We start from the raw sequence: 22,758 nt of genomic DNA on the forward strand, positions 1-22,758 counted from the left end.
TGTAAAAGATTTGCTATTAAACCATTTTTTGCCTTGGAAAATGTGCAATTATGGTTAGAGGTTAACAGCAAAAAGTCTAACTCCTAACTGACCTATGGGAGTAAAAGCAGCAATTCCCCAAAATTCTGTGTAAATGAGTCAAATGATCAGTTACTCACAAACTCATTTCCACTACTTTAAAAAGCCTTTCAAAATTACCTTAAGTAGTCTTTGAAAATTTATTGGGTAGATGAAAAGCCTGATTTTGAAGATCCTTATTTGATTTTTGGACCTTTGACATCATTGGGCTCTTGGTGCAACTTGCAGTCAGGACCCTGCAAGTCAAAACGCAATTAAAAAAAGAGAGCCATAAATGTTTTCAGCACAAATGAGGAAAGGTGTGTAAGAAAGTTGAGCAAGACTGAGGTGAAGGGCTGTGGATAAATATGGAATAAAGCCTAAGCAATATGGATTAATGCCAGAGCAAATAGGAGTTGCCGATTATCTTTGACCAATCCTATCAGAATCAGCCCCAGAGGAAAGGCTGCCAGCATTCCCTCAGGAAAATATTTGATAGCTAGGTGAGATTTTACAAAGAAGGTAGGGAACACATACAAATTAGTTATACAACCGCAGAAAAGCATAAACAAACAAACAAACAAACAAAAAAACCCACAAAAAAACTTCTTACGTAAAACAGTTATGGTACATGGAAACACAGTGAAAGTAAAATAAGCATCACCACTAAAGCATCTTCTCCAAATGGAAAGAACAGTGAAAATAACACAAAATATTAACTGACTTATTCTAAAATACACCCTTGATTCCTGCAACTCTGAAAGGCAAATTCTGTTCTTTTCCAATGGTCTTATCTTGGAATCAGAGGTTCAGGAGAGACAAGTTTCCACTGGAAATAATAGTGAAAGTTTAAATTCAAAGTGAAGTATTTTTCCAATAAAATCTCTCTGGAAAAGGGCCCTGTTTTAAGAAACAACAACGTGCATCACAAATTTCATTTTACATACAACACCTCACATTAACAGACATACTAAATAAATCTAAATAAATGAAATAAGCACTTTATTTTCTGTGTTGTAAAGCTGAATAGCAAATAATTTTTAAAAATCTTGACTATTTTAACAAACAGCTGTGTCAATTCAAATGTTGACAGATCTTAGCCAAAATTTTTATAGTATAATCAGATTACCATGTTTATTTCATGGAAGTGTTGAAACTACTGCTCATCCTGCAGCCCTCATAAACTTGCACATATACACCTACCAGATGCATAATTTTATTAAAAGAAGCTTGAAACTTATTTAACTCTAAATAAAAGAGTAGCTTTTAGGCAAAGTACTGAGTGTTTAAAGTGTCTTGCACTCTGCAATAAGTAAAGCAGGAAAAATGAGCAGATTCCTTCATCCTTGTTTTTTCCAAATTCTCTGCACAAAATCAAGAGCATTAAGACCCTGTAGACAATATAGGAGCTATGATTAAGTAGAGCTACATACTTTTATCTCCTTCATACACATCAGTATTGATGTTCCCCCTCAACTCAAGCTACACAAAAAATAACACCAGAATTACTGCCTGATTTAACTGGGTATAACAGAAAGATCAGAGGGGAAAATGCAAGTGAGACAAAATACATTAAATTCCTGCTAAAGATTCCACCTTTAGGCAGAGCTGGTATTGTGTAATGTAAGGTCCTGAGCAGAGGTGGTTGGAACAGGTCGTGCAGCCCTTGGCTCGGGCAGGGTCAAACCTTCACTCCAGCAGCCAACAAAAGGGGATGTTTGGCCAAACAGGCAATTTATTTTGCATGTTTTCCTTTGATCTGTTCTATCAAGACAATGCCAAGGTGAAGAAACATGTTTAATTGAGTTTTTTAAAAGCGAGGAGGAAGCAAAAAGAAGGCTGGATGTGGGCAATGAGGGTGAAGTGACTGCAGTGGATGGAATAAAGCAAGTTAAAGGGGAAGAGAGAAATGAGTATTTAGATTCAGGTGTTCCAGTGGTTTCCATCTCCTGGAGAGCTTCTCACCCACACAGTCCATGTACAGAGTAAGAGACCAACTTCCACAAGAGCTCAGTTACCACTTTTTCACACACTTCCAGTGCAATCCAGTCACATCCTGTAAGCCAGGCTTAAAGCTGCCAATTTGCCCAGCTCCCATCCCAGGGAAGGTTGGCTTAAGGCATTTTTTATTTTCAGTCTATTTGGGGAGTGTTGCAGCTGCAACTAGGTCTGCAAACAGAATTTCTCATCTATCTCTCCTCAACAATTCTTACAAAATATATGCACAAGGTCAAAGATTCCCAAAACTTAAGTGTGGAAAATAGGATCATACAATAGTTTGGCTTCCCAGTTATTTGTAGGAAAGTGCATCCACTTGTGTGTCAATCCTGAATCAACAATCAGAGAGAGGAGGATAATTGCACTAGGGAAAACAAACAAACAAACAATAAAATAAAATAATAACAAAGTTCCCAATACTGGTCAAAGTTTTAAAATGGGGAAACGTGAGAGAAATGAACAAAGAATAAACGTTGACATTTACTGACACAGCAAATCTATATAAAGCATTCTCTGTTTTATCACGTTATGAAACAGGAAACCAAGGTTTTTTTCTGACTTAGTCCATTAGAGATTTACGGTATTTGAATCATAAGATTCCACTAAGCAAAAAGCCTTTTATAATCTTGTAAAGATTTAAATGAAATGGATTAAGATCAAGGTGAATTTCTGAGGTTCGTAAGAAACCATGAAGATGTTGTCTTCTTTGACCTCCTTGATTCAGTTACTTTGGTCTGGGAGGCAGAATGTATAATTATTTTTTCATTAAAAAGGCATTAAAACTCTCAGTTTACCAAGCTTCAGTGAGTGATACAAAAATAAATTTCAGCCCAGCTCCTGAGAGCTCTCCTCAGGGAGATTTCCAGCTGCTCTGGGGTGGGAGTTTGGATTTGGGTGGAATTCCAGCATGACAAAATCCAAGCTTTCATCACACAACCAAATCCCAGGCTCTGCTCAGCAATCCAGGCTGTAAAAGTGTCATCATTAACAGGGAACTATCAGGATATACTTCAACTATTATTTTTACACCACTGCCTCATTGTTCAGCCTTGATTTGCTTTCCCAGAGTGTGTAACTGTGCACCCTTTTACAAGCTTTTGCAAACTCAGGGATTCTTCAGGAATATTCTTCGGTCTAACTGATCCATTCGCACAACTGAAATCACTTTGAATGAGAAAACCTCAGGATTTTTCACGTGAGAGAAACTTCCACATGAAAAGTACGTTGATATGGCACAGAAGAGAACAGGAACGTGATAGATTTGTACGTACCTCAAACAGCTGTTTGTGAGATGATGGTACAGCACAGACTAAAAGTCTTTAGTTCTTAGGTTGGATTCAAGAGCTAAGTTAGAATCCTGTAATTACCGAAACATAAACCACAAATCTGGCAAAACTGCCTTAATTTCATGTCAAATCATCAAAATAGAGCCTTAGTGCTTTTCCAGTTCTGTCCAAAATGGACTTAGGCAACTGCTTGGGTTGCACCCTTGATGTCAGAGTCCAGGGTATGCTCAAGTCCACATTTGCATGTCATGACCTTTGACCTGACCCCACAATTTTGAGTTTAAGTTCTACAATTTCAACTTAAGTTCTACAATATTGCCTGGGGGGAATGGCCAAGCTTCACCACACACTGCAAATCTTCATATAATGTACTATCAACAGGAGATCAGAACATGCAACATTTCTCTGGACTGATTGCCTTCTGCAAGGCTGCTCTGAAGCCCCAAACCCCACACCAAACTAAACTCAGAGTGCAGAAAAGTCGCAGAAGGGCCATCTACCAACCTCCTGCAGCAACCAGGGACAGAGAACCCTGTCCAACCTGGCCTTGAACACTTCCAGGGATGGGGCAGCCACAGCTTCTCCAGGCAACCTGTGCCAGGGCCTCACCACCCTCACAGGGAAACATCTGGTGAGAAAATGGTGACTCACAGATCCACCTGTCTGAGAATTTATGTATCAGATCTCCAGAGAACAAACAGGCTTTTTCTCCAAGATGAGTAACAATATTTGGCAAATCAACATGATTGGTTTGATGGATGCTGAAGTTATGGATACCTATGCACTGCTTAGGAGGCAATTTCCATTCATGGCTTCCACCAGGCAATGAGCCAGCTGGGTTCAAGAAAGCCCTGATTTCCTTTTTCCAATATATTTAAAGCAGTAACAGTCTGATCCAAACCTAGCTCACCCTTCTTCCCTGGATAACATGTAGCAATCCCATGAACTCACTCATGTGGTGGCACAGCTCACCTCAACAAATGGGATTTGAGAATCTGCTCAGGTTTTTTGGATACTCAAGATCAAACATTTTGGGAAAGGGAAAACAACCTAGGAATAAAGGCCCATGAGAAGGAGAAGAACTCCTGAAGAAGCTGTAATTTCCAAAACATTAGTTTCAAATTCATTACCAATTCCACTGTTACAGATAAGCATCTGAAATAAAACTGTAATAAGAAAACACTGAGAAATTCTCCTCTATAGATCCCTGAAAATTGTAATGACACAACCTGTCAAAGGAATGTTTGATTTTAATTGAATAAAACACAAAATCAAAACACAAGTGAGATTGTGCCATGTCAACAGTCTATAATTCTCACAGTAAGTAGCTGTAAATGGATTTGTTGTCTCATTTGTTTGAAGGAACAGCATTATTGTTCTTCCAGTGTTGCCCAACCCTCTCAGCACCTTCTGAAAAAGCCAAGTTTTCTGTGTGACACTTGTCATGGCCAGTTTAGCAGCATAACACAGGTCATTTAAGCACAACTGTGTAGTTGAAATGTGAGTTTTCAGAACAAAGGCAGCTGCAAAAGGTACATAAAACCTACCCAGCCCATTCCATGTCTCCTCATCACTGCACAAGGTGTTTCCTCTCTGTTCCTCATTCCCTGGTGCTTGATTTTCTTTTTCAACTTGACACTGTCCAAATTTTAGCCTAATTACTAAACTACTCTAAATTACAGAAGAATTTATTAATAATTTATAGGCATGGTCTGATACTTCGCAATGTACAACAAGACACACAGTTCCTTATCCGGGAAAGAAAAAGTAGGGATTTAGGAACAAAATAACTACATTTGGAAACTGATACCAATTACCCAGAACTTCAACAGCTTCTGCACCATCTCCAAAAAAAGCTGATGAAGTTATGAACTTCCTAGATTAAAACACACTATTTGAAGACATTTTCACAGAAAACATGTAGCCAAAAGATTTTTAAATTCAGTTTATTTCAGAAGCAAAAGACAACAATATAATTCACTTAGCAGATACAACCAAAATTAAGAAGATTAGGCCTTGTTTACTCTTTTCCAAAACTCATTAGGATTCAATGTTCCAGCAAGAAATATTCCCACCTAATCACGTAGCTCTTTCACAGCTCCCACCTGCCTGATCAGGTAAAAATCCAATGGAATACCAGAATACAATAGGTTATCAGTTCATATTATTTTACTGCACCTCTATCCCAGATAATTTAACACTATATATTAGTAGATCACTGAGCTGCAGAAAAAGTAGCTTTCTACTTAATTTTAATTAATAGTTTTCTAATTTAATGGGACAGCACTTAGTATGTACTTTTCTTATCTATCTGCCATCACTTCTGGGAATTCCCACTTAAATGTCAAATCAGGAAATAATGCTATTCAAAATACAACTCAAGACAGACCCAAAAGTGCACTGAATATTGAAAAATCACCTCCAAACTGCCATGATTTGATGTTTTTATCACATTTGTCTGAGTTAAGTGTTAGTAGCTGGGCTCTGAAATGCTCTGTATTTAGCTTGGACACTGATTATATTAGGTAACATTAAACACGCCTAAAATCAGGCTTTATACATATTTTCTAGATACCTACATTCATAAGAACATTCCACTTTAAAGTCTTATTCTGAAAACTAGCTCTGGCTTGATTCAGAAATAGCAATATCAGATTATTGCAGTAAAACAACAGAACTTCAGGAACCATTTGGAATAATTTTGAAAGGCCCTGAGCTTGAATTCAGCCAAGTTAAAAATATTTGTGCATTTGGAGGTTAATCTGTCAAACAGGTGGCATATTTATATTTTCCTATTTAATTTCTTACAGATTAGAAAGAACAATTTACCTCCCTGTGCCTGAAAGGACTTTAAGATGGAATCAAATTTCTTGGACAGTGTATGGAATAAGAAAATAACCTTTCCTATGTCCCCTATGTCAGTTATATCCCAACCAAGCATTAGCAAGCAAAGATTATCTTAAAATACATATTGGGATAAAATTTACCTATATTCAGATTAAATTTTGTAGTTAACTTCATTTCTACCATAAGGAATGAGACATACCAACATTTTACTCAAACTACTGCATAACATTTTAGCTCTGGAAGGCCAAAACTGAAATTTAAAGGATGCATTTACAAATACATACGGATAACTATTTTATAAGAAATAATTGAGCAACATCAATTTTTTAACATTACAAGTTTATCCATGAGGACAATCACAGTGTTATTAATAGAAATCCTACTGTGTGATTTAGCCAGGAAAGTTTGACACAACAAAATTAGACAGTATTTTGATTAGAAGAGAATTTCTAACCATGGATTGCCTTTAAAAACACCATATCAAGCAGTAAAGCACTCGTGTTGAAAGGCACTATTGAGGGGATCATTAGCTCGTGTCACCTGGTTTCCAATACAGATAAAAGCACTTGGAAGCTCAGTAAATCACAACTTAGAACACTCCCGTGTTTGGGCCAAGATCTGCTACATTCATGAACGTGTTCAACTGGTTCCTGTGCAGTTGCAGGGATGCAAAATTCATAAAGCAAATCTCTGCAGGATGTTTTACAAGTTGGATCTTTCCTTGACAGACATACGAGATGTGGACTGTGTGTATGTCCTAATCACATCCTAAAAATAACACAACACTTCCATTAAAATTAGAGAACTTCAGAGAAAAAATGAGTACTTGAGTCATGCTGTGGCTCCTTGGAGCAAGCACTGAGCCCAGGAAAGGCTTGTGGAAATGCTTCATTACCGTTACAAAGAGGGGGTAATTAACCTGAACACATCACAGATCACATACAGTTATTTTCCAGAAGCCTAACAAACCCCAGTTGACACAAAGTAATTGCACATCATTGGTTAATCAACATTTAATTGAGTGTTATTAGAGTCATGTTTCCTTATTTTGTAATTCTACATGCACTGACTTCTGGCCTTCAAATCAAATGGGAATCAGAACCAATTTCTCACTTCACTGGATTTACAAGAGAAGCCAAAAGAATTCACAGCCAATCAAAAATCAGCTACAAAAATCATGACCATACCTTTTTCCCACTCTCAGCATTGTACTTGTCCAGCAAAGCCTGGACACAGGCACCATAGTTAGGATGAACGTCAGTGAAGTTTTTCACCTAAACAGGAAGACAGAACAGAAAAGGCAACGGGAATTTTTTCCTCCATTTCAAACATATTCTTTAGCATGTTTCTGCTCTGTAGTTTACAAGCAGTACTTGTATCATAAGGACGAAAAGGAGGATGAAAACTCTTTTCTCTAAGTTTAATTCTGACCAGTCAGAAATGAGATATTAACATCTTGAAACACTATTTCTACTGTCTCACCTAGAGCTCATTCTCAATTTAAAGCAAATTGCACTGGGAAGGATAAAGATCCAATCCCTTCCTGGCCCTCACTGCCTTTTCCTTGTTTAGAGCTAAACATTACACTGGCAGTTATCTGATTTTTTAAGCACCAAGCTAAATACATCCTAAATGTTCAATATCTACCCTATTCTTCCCACCAGGAAAAGGTTATTTTAACATGTTGTATGTTATCTATATTATGTAAATAGGCACATCTGTATTGAGAATTCTTGTGTAAGAAGAAATCCAGCCTTCTCAGAGAATTCCTGATCTTCTTTTCCATAAGCATGATGCCATTTTGACAAAATTACTGGACTGGAAGAAAACCCAGAATAAAGAGCCAAGGCTAAAAACCAAAGAGGCCACTTACAGCTCGTTTCTGGATGAAGAGTTGTGCATCCTTCAGGTGCTCAGCAATGTTTTTACAGAGCCTTTGGCGTTCTGCCTCATTCAGCACTTTGAGGTAGAATTCCCGTACCTTGCCATTGGAAAAAAAAAAGTTATTTGGAAATTCCCAAAAGCAAGTAGTTAGAAAATACTCAAAACACTCAAAATACTTAAAACTCAAAAGGCAACCAACCTGTGAGGGTTTTCCTTTGGCAAACCTGCTACCAATTCCTTCTGGTTCTAACTTGAACTAACTGTTGCTTATGGAATTAATGAAAATAAATATTGCTGTTAGGATCTAATTCAGGAATTGAGGATCACAGCATGACACACTCTAGTTTGTGTATCTGCAGATACTACTGGCAAGACGTCACGTCGCAGCCTTTTATATATTGATGCCCAAAATATGGATGGCAAAGGTCTGGGACAATTCGCTAATTGTCCTGCCAGCAAAAATTCAGTTATTCATGGAACTGTGCTGTCTGGAGACCTTCAGCTCAGCCCAGATGCTTCAGAAAGGAGCTACGTCTGCACGACACTATTAATATTCTCTAAAGTCGCCCTGTAAACCCATCCTGTCCTTCCATGCCCCACACCTGAGTCACATTGTCCTCATTGGCACTGTTGTAGCGCTGCACGTCCCCTGAAACGAACGTTCGGCTCTCCTTAAGCTGGGGTTGATCTTCTGGACCAGAAAAGCTATTGGGGTAATAATTTGGGGCACCACCTGAAAACAAATAAAAACAACCCCCCAAAAGCCAAAACGATCAGATGCCAGCACTCTCAGATTAAGCCAGAAGACAATGTTCTTTGCTCAGAAGAACATAAGCTTCCCTATACAGGGGGTGTATTTTAAACACAAACTTACAGAACTGCATAAAAATGAACTTATTATCTGTTCCTGGCCAAGAGCAGTTGTTCTCAAGCTCTTGTTTTTCAAATATTTCCTTCTCTTCCCTCAGCAGGTGTCAGAATCCCTAGCCCAAGGGAATACATATTTTGGCATGAGCCACAGCTTAAGTATATCCTTGTTTACTCTCAGGTGTAAAACTGTCACTATTGGGCAAACACTGACAGGCCATGAGCTGCTCAACAGAGGGAAAGTTACATTTCATTTTCACTCTTGCCTGTCGCAATCTCTTGGAAATCAGAAAAGCAAAGCAGTTCAATGAAGTGGACTGAGCATAAGAAAGTGTTTTTAAATTTAACAGATTCAAATACAGATTTCTCAAAGACATTTAGCCCACCTCTATTATTTTTAGATTAGATTTTGCCTAGAAGAAGAAACAAAGAGGTAGTAATTAACTTCTGTAATAATATTTCTCTGACATGTTTCTTCATTTCAAATAATTAATTTAGAACTTTTTCAATTAAACCCCTTTATCAGGCATGTTTCTAGAAGTCTTTAAAGGAACATAACTAGGGACAAACAATACTGAATGAATTTAACTGCAGGTGTTCTGCAATCCCCCTTTCTCTTAAAGGCCTTTTGTTAAGTTTTTAAAGACATCTAAGCTTCACTTGGTTGTTATATTTTTAAACAAACTCCCCATCCTGCATCCAAACATCTGAAGTCTCCTTTCCTGGATTAAAAGCAGAGATATACACCCATCATAACAAGTATGTAAAGATGACAAACATTCTAATTTTCAGGTACCAAAAGCTTCATTCCCCCTGCCCCCCCTTTGCTTACAAAATGAATAATTTAGTCTTTTTTTAGAAAGCAGAAGTTACACACATCGTTCTGAAAACCACTTATATTTAAGCATATCAACTACTGGAAACAAGCCTGAAGTTGTGTCAGAAACATCCATGAGCTTCTTTAGAGTCTTAAAAAAACACATGTAGATAATATATTCTGTAATCTACCCAACCAAACTTCTGTTTTACCGGAAGTTTTGATTCTCAAAACTTGTACAAGACTGACAAGAGATAGACTGGATACACAAATAGGAGTGGTGAAGGCTGGGAATTCTGAAGCTCGGGAAGTGAACAGAAAAGAATTCTGCAGTCCATGCATAAGTGTCATTACACTGAAAGGTACTTGCATGCCTACCTTGGTTGTCAGTAACAGTCATTGGTCCATCCCTCTGGTAATTGGCCACACGGGCTCTGAAGGGGCAGTTCACAGGGATCTGGAGATAATTTGGGCCCAGGCGGTGTCTGTGAGTGTCAGGGTATGCAAACAGACGTCCCTAAAATATCATAAACAGAAAAGAGATCACTGCAGTGGTACATGTCAATCCAAAGCATTGAACACTATTTCACTAATTTTTAAATGCATTATTTACTGAATTGAACCTTCAGCGGTTCTGGTGACATACAGATGCCAAGACAACAGACTAATTCTGACTATGAAGTTTGAGGGAGTGAAGAGAGGCAAAAAAACCCCTGCATGATAGTTCAAGGGTTTATCCAGCTAAAACTGTCAAAATACCTTCTGTTTCCACAGATACAATTTGAAACAACAATTTGGATTTAATCTGAAAAACCATAACATGCAAACATCGATGACTCTGCAACGAGCCTTATCAAATGTTGTGAGCTGTAAGAAATCCGATACTACTTCTAAAGAATAGTCTTGTGGTTTGTACCAGGAATTAGTTATATCTGTATTTTAGAGCACCAAAGTTCACCTCTTACTCATAAGAATTTAGAATTCTGAGAAACACTGTAAAAACATGAGTAAATGTGCATTGCTGCCATGGCTTCATCCATCCCAGACTGACAACTTTGGTAATTGTTGCAGATGCCCTCTAAAGTCCAGATTTTCTCTTCCTTTAGTTCTGTCCTCTTCTCTTTATATTTCAATTCTGCATGAGCACATCAAATGGTGATCAATAAACCACCACCACAGAAAAAATAAATAAAAAAATCATTTGCTTTTGATCCATCAGGTTTACTGCTGCTACACGAACAGGGATAGGACTGTTTTCATAAACAGCAAAGCAAACAATGCTCACCAGGTCAAATTTCATACACATTGCAGTTTACCTGCAGCATTTTATCAGGGCTAGGTTCAATCCCAGGTGGCATGTTGCTTGGATCATATGCCATCTGTTCCACCTCTGCAAAGTAGTTTACAGGATTCCTGTTCAAGACCAGCTTCCCCACAGGTTGGAGAGGGTAGTCACCATGTGGCCAAACCTATAAGACATAACACACATACATTAAAACCAACATTATTATAGTATTATCTAGCTTAATTGCCAGGCAGCGTTTGCCTGATTTAAGCCTTGATTGAGAAAATTCATTCCTGCATTTCTTTTTTGCTAACAAACATTGAGAAATGTCTTATTTTAAGAAGTCTTTTGCAACTAATACAGAGTATTAATGCAACTTATTTCATCATCCCAGGATAATCTCAGCTCTTGAGTACTTAAATCAAATACCCGCAGGGGCTTGAAAAACTGCCTAGGAATGCACCTCGTAGGTGGAACTGGTGGCACAATTGTTTTCAGCTACTTCAAAATGCTTAACTAGCTTAACTGGCCTTGTCTTTGTCACTTGAGCCATTTTTTTCAAGTTCAAAAAGTCTTCAGCCATTTGGGGAGAGCAATATTAGAGGGGAAAAAAGAGTAGTACAAGTTTTTGTGAGGATTTTCCAACAGGCCATTCCTAGGAACAGCTATTGGAAGTCTGACAAAATTAGACCAACAGAGCTCAGGGTGTGACCCTCTGATCTGAGATCACAATTCTGAAGTGGCATCCAGTTCTGGAATCAAGCCCTATCCCTATTTCACTGAGGAAGAGTAACATCAGATATAACATCACTGCAATTTCATCTCCAGAATTTGACTCATCATGGCTATATAATGAAGAGTACACTTAAAAACTAGAAGGGAAGAATAAAAAGGCCAGACTAACTTTATTGATAGGAACTAGTAAGAGAACAGTGCTACTCCACAGAAACTGTTACACTTTTTTTACAGATAACGTAGCAAGTGCCAGAACCAAGTTTATCTCCTGACCTTTCTTAAACCAGCTGAAATGGAATATTCACAACAGGATCAGAGATACCTTAGTTACATCAAAAGGATTAAATGGAAACCTCTCTGCTTCTTCAAAGGTCATAACTTGAATGTAGAAAGACCATGAGGGATAGTCCCCCTTGGCAATGGCGTTGTAAAGATCACGTATGGCATAGTCAGGATCAGTAGAAGCCAGTCTTCCTGCTTCTTCTACAGAGAGGTTTTTGATGCCCTGGTCAGTCTAAAAGCAATAAAAGCAACAGCACCAGTTACAAAGTATTACAGAAATCATTAATCAGAATGAATTTTAACAAGATTTGTAATCCAAGAGTGAGACTGTCCATGTTCCAACTTGCAACAATTTGAGTTCAGATTTACAGTACATTCAACAGCTGCCTTTCAAATAAAAATCAGTTCATCGATAGTGCTCCAATAACAAGAAACAGTTCCCCAAAGAAGAGTTCTTTATAGTCTAGTAAATGACTGCAGTGTTAGCAAGAACAATGACCCACTATATTGATTAAAGGTATGCTACTGATATTAAACAAGGACACCACACACCCTTTGAGTCCAAGCACTAAAAAGTTGTCTCTGATTTAAACTTGAAAAGTCACTGAACACTTTTATGGTTTTAATCCAACATGGTGTATAGCTCTAATACATAAATGGAAAAAAAAAGATCAATACCTTGGCATGGAATTTGCAATAAACTGCTCTTCCCTCAGCATTAACCAGTTTAAAAGTATGTGATCCATATCCATTCATGTGGCGATAACCATCGGGAATTCCACGATCACTGAACAGGAAAGACACCTAAAGTGAAGGATGAAACAATATTAAAGGGCTCATCAGATCAAAGATAAAGTGATCATTCAAGACTAAGTTTGTTTATTGCATTAATCTGTATCACTAGAAGCTATGTTAATGTTAGGAATTCCATGAGGAATTTCCAGTTTAAGTTTTAAGAGTGCTAATGAAAAAACTGCTTTGGTTTTGCACAAAGGAAAACTGGGAATTAAACCTATGTGAAGTTTTATGCGCACAAGAAGTAGGCATAAACCTCGTGGTAGTGTTATGATCTTCCCCATAAGCACGGAACAGGTAAGCATGGATAAATTAAATTACAAATATAACTAAGACTACATAGACTTCTAGATCAAACATGGAGAAGAGATAGTTAAAAACATGCTTCATAGCATGATTTTACTATATAAAGTCAAAGGAGAAGCTCACTTGATGCAAAGACTCAGGGCGAAGACTCCAGAAGTCCCACACCATGTCTGGATCCTTCAAATGAGTCTGAGGGTTCCTCTTTTGGCTATGGATAAAGGATGGAAACTAGTTTGTCCAGAAGTGGAGAAGGAAAAAAAAAAAGAAATTATACGAGATCAAGAACAAGACAAACAATTTTTCAATATGTGTCACAATGAAAGAACAGCATATTGAAAACTGAGACAAAGTTGTAAGATAACTGAAAAATCTTCTACTGTCACGTCCCTCCTGCAACCAATTCATTCACAGACCAGTAAAATTAGGGTAAAGCCAAGCATTTAGAATTAGGATAAACAGGTTGTTCAGAGATAAAGACTGTTTTCATTCTGTGATGGATAAGGTGAGAGGTAAATCTTTTCAAATCTGTGTAACTTCACTGAGTATCTGATCTGACTTATAAACAAATGCAAAGACACTAGAAACCATCTTACAAAGAGCTATTAAGCTTACTAAAAGACCAAAAAAATCAGACTTAATACAAAGAATTTGCAAGAAGCTTTTAAAGTGAAAATTTAGAGTGAAAAGTATGAAATCACATAAGTAATCAACCATTAGTTCTCAAATTCACTTTTTTTTTAGTAACATCTTTTCAAGTCAAAAATGTTCAGAGAATGTAACAAAGTTTAACAGGTTTTACTTCTCAGTGAGACAAGAATAAGATGTGAATGAACTTTTGGAGTCTTTCCCAAAGTACCCTCATCCCTGGTGCTTACCAGGATTGCATCCCGAATAAAGAAGATGGGAGTATTATTTCCCACAAGATCCCAATTCCCATCTTCTGTGTAGAATTTCATTGCAAAGCCTCGAGGGTCACGAACTGTATCAGCTGACCCAGCTTCTCCAGCTTGAAGAAACACATGGACATACAGAAGTCTCAGGAGGGGAAATGCATACAAATTGTAAGCAAAACCCCATATAACTTAAAATTAGGCCATAATATCCTAAAAGGGCATTGAAGTCTTTTCTATACCAAGGAATTTTAGGCATATTTTTAACAGTACTTCAAAATGTGAACAGAAACCCACCCGAACATTAAAGTTAAAAGAAAGAAAAACAAGTATACCCACATGAACCAATTAAGAGTGGAATCTGCATTATCACTAACAGAGACATCATCAGATTATAAGGCTGAATCATCTAAAGGCACATTTGTTTCTGTGCATCAAATCCCAGTGTTAAAGCTCTCATGTAGAAGGTAGCAATCTAACCAGCGTGCCTAATAAAATATTATGGAAGGATTGTAATCCTTTAAATTCCTCCTGCTTCATCCAGGACAGAATTTTCAATGGGTAAATTCTACCAGGGCAGAAGTGCCAAGCACAACAGCTGAGCAGAAGTGTTCCAGAAGTGTTCAGAACATCCTGATGAAATAAGCAGGACACTCATCCTCTCATTATAAAAACTGTATTCTACAGAACGTGTTCAAACAGAGGGAAGGGGAAGAGCTCCATGTCTTTACTCTCTATCAGGACCCCTTAATTTTTGCTGACACAGCCTTCTTGGACTACTTTTTTCTCTCCAATACTTCCAGAACCAAATCCTCATTAGGATTTCTTTTAAATATAGATAAAGTAGTAACATACACATTATGAATTATAATTTTTTTTCTATCAGACAAGATATTGATCAAAAGGCATGTTTTAACTTATAGCATTTAAGATTTTGCTAGTTTACATATTCAACTCTTTAAAAAAATCGGAGTTTATTTCTGGAAGATGGTTTCTTTTCCTTTGCCCAGTATTTAGGTTACATCATTCATCCCCGAAACATTCCCAGGGCATAAGAGATTACATGTATTTAACTTCCAAGTGTTAAGCTGCAGTGTGCAAGTGTTGATTATGATCCAACCAGAAACAAAGCAGATTTTCTGTTAGAAAAAACACAGTGCAGGTCACCCTCCCTCTCGCATTTCAGTCAGAAAAGCATCTCCTGAGAGCTCTGACAGAAAGAGGCAGAAGGTGCTGAAGGTCTTACACACGATTCATTTAATTAATTAATTTAAATTAATTTAAATTCAGAGGAGAACTGGGTTGGCAAAAAGCGTTTGAAACTACTTTAAGTGCTCCACACTGCTCTCACGGGAACCAAGGCACACATAGGAGAGGGTACACAGTAATTTTAAAGTCTTACCAACAGTGGAGAATCGAATAGCAAGAGGAGTTCTTTTCCCAACGTGCTCAAACACTTTTGCCTTGCAATACTGGGTGATATCATGAGTGACTTCAAAATAGCCAAAGGCTCCTGAAGAACAGGAATTCCAAAAGATCAGCTCTAGGTACCTTCGTTCCACTCATCTGTTATTCTACTGTGGTCCAACATACAACTTCAAGCCAAAAGCAAACATACAGCAGTTTAAACACAGTTCATTTCCATGCACTAAGCACTCCATTTATTTTCACAAAATGAAACTTGTTTAACACTCTATTTGCACAGTGCTCCCTCTCTGCTCCTTAACTGATTGTTAACAGCTCCCAGTAGCAGCACAGAAGATGCTCTTCTGCCATGATCTGTGTATTTGTCTTTATTATTTCTTTAATCCTGCTATGTGTTGCAGAATTTTTGGTCCACTTGCAAGCTGGATGAAGCAACAAAACTTTCTCCACTCCCACAGAGCAACTTTTCCCATGTACATTCATGTTATAAATTCATATGCTGCTCCTTCTAGGGCAACACATAACAAAAATCAGAGGTGATAGTTCTACCCCTCTAAGATTAATAATAAATTTTTTAATTATTTAGGGGTTTAAATTAAATATTATATCATCAGCTTGCTTTGGCAGACAGATACATTGGAAGACAAAGCCAAGATTCTCTATTAAATAACATGAAAGCAAACATTAAAATAGAGATGATAGGTTTCCCCTTCAATGAGGAATGGGATACTATGGAAGAACAAGCAGAGGAAGCAGAGATTGCAGAAAATGCAGTAAAAATCAAACAACTACATTTTTTTCTACCTAATTTTTTTAAACAATTTTTCAGTGCTTCAAGTTTTGGCACTGAGATTTTTTTAAACCAGGCCCTAGCACTGTTGTTCATATAGATTTATTATAACTGATAACACTAAATTATAGAAAACATAATGCAATTTATTGTCACAATCTACGTGTTACCTGCAAAGCTTTTAACTCTAATTCTACACAAAGAAAATACGTAGGTTTAAACATACCTGCCCCTTTTGCATGCACAACTCTTTCAGGAATCCTCTCTCTGTCAAAATGAGCCATCTCATCAGTGAAAACAACATCTTGGACAAGAAGAGGTCCACGTGGCCCCACCGTCAGAATATTCAGCTTATCCGCTATGGGGTTCCCAGCACCAGTGGTCAAGGCATCTGGTTTCTGAAAGCAGGGGACAGTCAATATCACACTCAGCCCTCTGTGTTTAAATCACACAATGTGCAGACTGTTCAACCATTACATGTCACACGAACAAGTACATGACAAAATGACTTAAGTTTCTGGAAGTAGTTACAGAAACTACATGTGTCAACTACATCCCAGTGCTGTGTCTGAGGCTATTTAAGAACAAGAGTCCAAGTCATGTATAATCCAAGAATGTTTTCCATGGTTCAGAAATATCACTTGTTGAGACTATTAATCTTGCTTCAAGAAAAATTTGGGATGCGAAGAGAAAGCTAAAAAAGCTGCTGGAAAGTAATAAAGAAGAAAGGAAAGGAAGGAGGAGGTAATGTCAGTACAGGGACAGAGGCATAAGGAAAGAGCTACAGTCACACAGCATAAGGAATAAAAGGGGGTATCTGTGATTACTATTGGTGTGGAAGAGCTATGGAAAATAACAGGAACACCTGAGGAATCATCATTCTGACTCCTGAACCATGGAAGAACCAAGATCAACACAAGCCCTACTGCCAGGAAATGTCCTGTCAAAATGACAGCAATCATAGCTTTTATTTTTTCTCTAACATTGTTATTGTCTATAAAGAAACTGCCCAAGATAACCCACACTCATCCTTTTCCTCTCCCTTTCACACCTTAACTTAAGAGTTTAAGTTTTTATAGGCTACTTAGAGCAGCAGCAAGAATGATCCTGTAACTAAAAAAATCTCCAAGAAACTTCAAGAAACACCTGCTGGAACTCTGTAGTACCGCAATTGAGCGTACTCCTATTTTCTCATAAAAAATCCCAGTGGAAAGGACTTTCTCTGCATCAGATATGGGGTCAAACAATTAATCCTCTAAGGCAATACTCCTATATTACTGGGTACTGCAGAAAACATAGCAAGAAAGGTCCATCAGCTCCAGAGACCTGATGGTCACAGGTGCCAGTTCATCCTGGAGTACATTTGTTGTCAGGAGCCAGGGCAGTGCATATAAAGGACTCAGAAGAACAGAAGTTAGTACAAAGAAAAGAAAATAAAGTTTGCAACGGCGTGAGCTCAAATACCCAAGTCACAGATTAACACTAAACCCAGTCACATGTTGCACTAAACTGCGACAAATCCATATGGGCTCTCTATCCACACCACCCTACCTGGACCACAGGACACACCAGCATAAACTCACTCAGCCCCTCATAACTAGTTCTCCTTCTTTTAAAGTTCTACAGATGAAAAGGGATGGTGAAGAGAAGGAAAAAGCAACTCTTGAGGAAAAAAGCCTTCACTTTTCTATCAGCTACTTAGGGGGTTCCAATTTTCACACTGACAAGGGAAGTTCTGCTTTAAAGGGTTTAATTATGGTAAACAGACAAAATTCTGATGGAAGACTTCTTTTTTCCCCAAGAGGCAATCCCCAAAGGCAGGGAAAGAACAATTATTCACATCCACGCCCAGAGCTCCGGATGAGGCAGAGAATACAGGGAGTTACAGACACTTTGTTTAGCTCAGGTACCTGAATAACCACATAAAAGACATTTGACAGGATAACTGCATTTCCACTGTGTTCTTGCTAATATGCAACACACACTCCTTCAGCTAGCTTGCATTCCCAAAATATCCAAGTTCTTTATTCTTCATTCACCACTTCATTAGCATAAAGACATAAGCATAAATTCAATTCCTTCAGGATGCCTGGAATTCTCACCTACACTGAAATGTGCACAAACATTTAAAAAGACAATGTATAACAAACAGGCACATGATGCTCAGAAACTTAAAGCTGAAATGGGAACTTTCCTGTATTTAAAGTATCGTAAGTCAAAGCAAAATCTGCTTAAATCAAAACATTATCTACGGTTTGTCAATGGAAATATGCAAGAGTATGTCATCTTGAAGCATCAACCAAGTTTCACTCAGTCCACAGAGAAACATAGAAAAATTATGTGGAATTAAGAGCTCTGGTTACCTCAGAATTCTTCATCAATTCTAAGCAGCCCAGTAGGTTTAAACACACAGAGGCAGAACTATAATGCATATACTACATCTATGACCTTTTCCTCTGCAAAGACCTTGCAACAGCTTGGTAAAAGACAGAATGGAGGAGGAAATGTATCCTTAGTCTTAAAGAGACTTTTTGATTCACCTATGCCTTTAAAATATCTGTGAGATTATCTTAAGGGTAGAAAAAACCTTTGAATATTAGTTGTAAGCCATGCCACAAAGAGTGAAGGTTTGTAGAGGTAACGCAGCCCTTCCCAGCTCAACAGGTCTAAAACCCACTTCATCTCTAATGATCACATTTAGGACTACTAGAAGTAGTTGCTAAAACCACAGCTTGTTGAAACTAAGACTATAAAAAAATTAACAGCTTTGTGGCTGTACAGTCTCTTTTGTTTATGCAAGTAGACTTTCTGAAAGGTCCTTTCTACCATTCTCATTAGAATTTAAAAATATTTACTTTTGTAATGGTTGGATATATCCACTTTGGTTTCAGGATAACCTGTGGAGCACACAAAATAAGTTCTATCAGTGTGAAGGGAGAGGAAAAGAACCACACAGTAGTTGTAAGAAGAATTCTCACACTACTTTTGGGCTTGAGCTTGTTTGATGCCTGTATTTTCATATGGTTGGGAGCTGCATACAGTCCAAACCTTAAACGACAAGAACTCATGAATCTGCATTTGTATTTCATTACAGCACCAACCTGCCATGACAGAAAGAAGGGAAACAAAGCCAGAAGAATTTTAGTCACGGCTGTTGTAAACACCACACATCAAAGTACACACTTCCAGGCATTACTGATACTTTGTACCTTATACAACTCACTTTAAAATTCTAATAAGTCCTCCCTACTTTCTATCTTAAAGTCTCATGACTCCTTATGCAACACGGACTATGGGTTGCCTCCCAAACCTTCAAATTAACCTTGGCCTGTTTTCAAATGCTGCTATGTTACAGAAAAGCCGACATCCTTACAAAAAGTATTACTCATGGATAAAAAGGAGCCATCATGACACACACTGGGGCTTGATGAAGTCACAATTCAGCAGGTAGTTCTCACACAGCACCTTTTAGAAGTGAGAAGAATAAAATAATATTAAGATGACTTAATAGATATAGCCAGCAGGAACTGAGGCATCCACTTCCATCTTGTAAGATTTCTGCTTAGTAAAACCAGCAGGAGTATTTAATGGAATGTACACACTTCTGTCAGAAAATACACACAGAAACTGTCACAGTGATTTGATGAAGAATGAGGGAAATCAAGTCTTGCAGCATTTATACGTTTACCCAAATATTTTGGAAATATTCTATATCTTCAGAAGGCTGAGTGCCATGCTGTTGGTTACATGCTCTTATGATTTCAGTCAATTCACTACACAGAATCACAGAAACCCAGAATGGTATGGGTTGGAAAGGACCCTTTACTTCCAATCCCCTGTAATGGGCAGTGACACCTTCCACTATCCCAGGTTGCTGGTCAAGAGCCGTCCAACCTTGGACACTTCCAGGGATGGGGCAGCCACAGCTTCTCTGGGCAACCTGTGCCAGTGACTCACCACCCTCTCAGGGAAGAACTCCTTCCTAAAAAATTCACTTCAACCTGGTCAGCAAGTCCCCACATACCGCTGAACACACTTTATCTGTTATGTTATTCCCTGGTTACAATTTCACTAGGTTCTACCAATGTGACAGCAAACTGAAATGCAAGCATCTGACTTGAGACGAGAAAAATTAACAATATCTCTGCCCAAGGACCTGCCGGCCTGGGCGCAGAGCAGCCCCACTACTGCCTAAGGAATATGCCGGGGCCAGGCAGCGCTGACCGCCCTTATCGCTCGGGGCCAGCTGGCAGCTCCCCCGCCCTCCGTGCGCCTGCTGTTCCCGGGCACGGCCCCAGCCTGTGGGGGCGAGGGCGGCACGGGGCGAGGGCGCCTCGCCCGCCGGCGGTGTCCCGGGACACCCGCGCACAGCGAGCCCCTCATCCCCCGGAACGCCTCTGGCTCTGCACCCTCCGGCTCCAGGACTCGCCCGCTCCCCCCGGGGATGCGAGGAACGGACTGTGCCGGCGAATACCTGCGAGCCCCGGTGGCTCTTCCACTGCTTCAGCTGGTCCGCGGCGTCGTCCCGCCCGTCGGCCATTTTGCGATCGCGGGAGACCCCCGAGGCAGGAAGGGCGGCGAGGAGGGAAGCGGGAGCTGCGGGAAAGCAGGAGCAGAGGGGTTGCGCTCGCTCCCAGCGAGGAGGCAGCGCCGGAGAGGTCGCTCTGTCGCCTTGTCACCGCCCTGTCACCGTGTCACAGTGTCACCCCTCGGGGACCCGCAGCACCAGCGGGTAGCGGGAGGCACCCCGCGCACGGCTTCTACCCCCGGCACTGCGCCCGCCCTCCGCTACCCCCTCAGCCAATAGAATCGCCGCTAGCCTGCCAGATCGACCTGTGATTGGCCAACAGGCACGTCAATCAGGCCCTGTGAGGCACCGCCCGCCGCCTCGCCCCGAGAGGGCGGTGGGGCCGCGGCGTTCCCTTGTTGCAGTGTAATTAACTAATACGGAGCTGTGAAAGTACTTTTTTTCGGCTCTGATTTAAATTTTGAGATGCCGGAGCTTTCTACAGCCGCTGAGGGTGGAGGTGTTGTTAAGAAATTACAGGCTCAGGGCGCTGTGAAGGCTGCACTTGCTTACGGAGTTTCAGAGGCAGGCTTGGTTTCGGCAGGAAAAAGATGTTTGTAAACTGCAAAATCAAAGTGACCAAATATAACTATATAAACTATATAAATGTGTAGCTATATAAAGGCTCGCTCTTGTACCTTAAACGAGGTACAGGTCATACATTAACATTGGTAATAATCGTATGCGCCCAATAGTAAAGAGTATTTCTTTAGAGCTCTGAATGTATACCCTTAAAAAAACCCCACTTTTGAATTAATAATGTAGTTATGCTTACGAATCATGAGATAAATACTGTTCTCCCATTAGGCACTGGTAACACTGAAGGAGATCTGGCTTTGTGCCTAATTCATATACCACAGCTGATAAAAGTGGTTAACAGCTGGTTGTTTTTCCTAATTCTGAGGTAAAACATTTGAGCAACATGAATATTCTATCTTAAACTGCTTATCTACGAGATTATGTTTGCATTCTTTTCTCTTAACAGACACAAAGAGTTGTCTAGCTCATTATTTCAATCTGACAGTTGCTTTATCTAGTATATGTTATTGAGAATTAGAGGGTTAAACCTCTGTCTGTACTACACAGGGAATATCATTAATTTTCCTCAGAATTAAGAACAGAAAACTCCCTTTTTTCTGCTTCAGCCTTATTTGGTACATTTCTTTCATGTCTCTGAGTCTCATAATCTTTTTTTCCTTAACATGATAACCAACATAATAAAAAAGAGCAAGGAAGATCACCTATGTTTCTGATATTTCTATACAAAATATACATCATCAGACTATGCCACCTATATTTACTACTAGGATTGCACACACATGATTTTTTTTTGAATCAGTGATTGATATTTCAGTTTACTTAATCAGCAACATGAGGAAAATGTGGACATTTTCATGAAAAGCTATTGTTTGCTTTTCCTTTAAAGTTTAACGTTGCTGGTCAAGGTGTGTAGATAACCTTGCTGGTCACAAATCTGTTTCAAAATAAGAGTAACTTGTAAAAACTACTTCTTTCCTCTCCCATCAACCCTTCTTATTATATGCTAGAGAAAAAGATATAAGTGTATATATGTACGTGTATGTTTGCATAAAAAAACAAACAAGAAGAGATTAAATATTGACCAAGGAAATATGCAAAAGCCAAAATAAAACCCAAGGGAGAGCAGGTGGCAACATCAATGGCATGTATTGCAAACAGTGTTTGCACTTCAGCTTAACTAAAACCAAGTGACTGTGTTTCATAAGAAAGGTCATATAAAGCTAAGCCTGACACAAATACTTTTATCTCTCACCTTGATCTAATTTTTTACCTTTTTAGTCAAGAAAGCAGTGAATACTGGTTTGAATCCCACTGGTTTCTTGCTATGGTATCTTCATTTATTTCCTTTTTTCCGCCCTTCTATCTTGATATTTGTTTCCTGCGGCGT

At 39.0% G+C, this 22,758-nt stretch overlaps 1 protein-coding gene across 1 annotated transcript; it reads right to left on the reverse strand.

Annotated features, from left to right (window-relative positions):
- Positions 1 to 5,271: 5,271 nt before the first annotated feature.
- Positions 5,272 to 21,006, reverse strand: CAT (catalase). Its single transcript, XM_017826784.1, has 13 exons — positions 20,739 to 21,006; positions 16,491 to 16,662; positions 15,452 to 15,562; positions 14,035 to 14,165; positions 13,283 to 13,387; positions 12,737 to 12,862; positions 12,099 to 12,290; positions 11,073 to 11,225; positions 10,135 to 10,273; positions 8,675 to 8,805; positions 8,062 to 8,169; positions 7,376 to 7,462; positions 5,272 to 6,956 (listed from the first exon to the last, which is right to left on the reverse strand). Exons 1-13 carry the CDS (start codon positions 20,802 to 20,804, stop codon positions 6,891 to 6,893), a joined length of 1,587 nt encoding a protein of 528 aa, XP_017682273.1. The 5' UTR covers positions 20,805 to 21,006; the 3' UTR covers positions 5,272 to 6,890.
- Positions 21,007 to 22,758: the final 1,752 nt, after the last annotated feature.

Source organism: Lepidothrix coronata, unplaced genomic scaffold, assembly GCF_001604755.1.
Source record: "Lepidothrix coronata isolate B3197 unplaced genomic scaffold, Lepidothrix_coronata-1.0 Scaffold130, whole genome shotgun sequence".
Lineage (NCBI taxonomy): Eukaryota > Metazoa > Chordata > Aves > Passeriformes > Pipridae > Lepidothrix > Lepidothrix coronata.

Bases quoted from the DNA above. Each gene is read 5' to 3' on its own strand.
- CAT (XM_017826784.1), bottom strand. From the start codon at position 20,804: ATGGCCGACGGGCGGGACGACGCCGCGGACCAGCTGAAGCAGTGGAAG. The intron at 14,166-15,451 runs GTAAGACTTTAA...TGTTTCTTCAAG, and splicing joins TATTCGATTCTCCACTGTTG to CTGGAGAAGCTGGGTCAGCT. The intron at 6,957-7,375 runs GTATGGTCATGA...TGTTATTTTTAG, and splicing joins ATGCTGAGAGTGGGAAAAAG to GATGTGATTAGGACATACAC.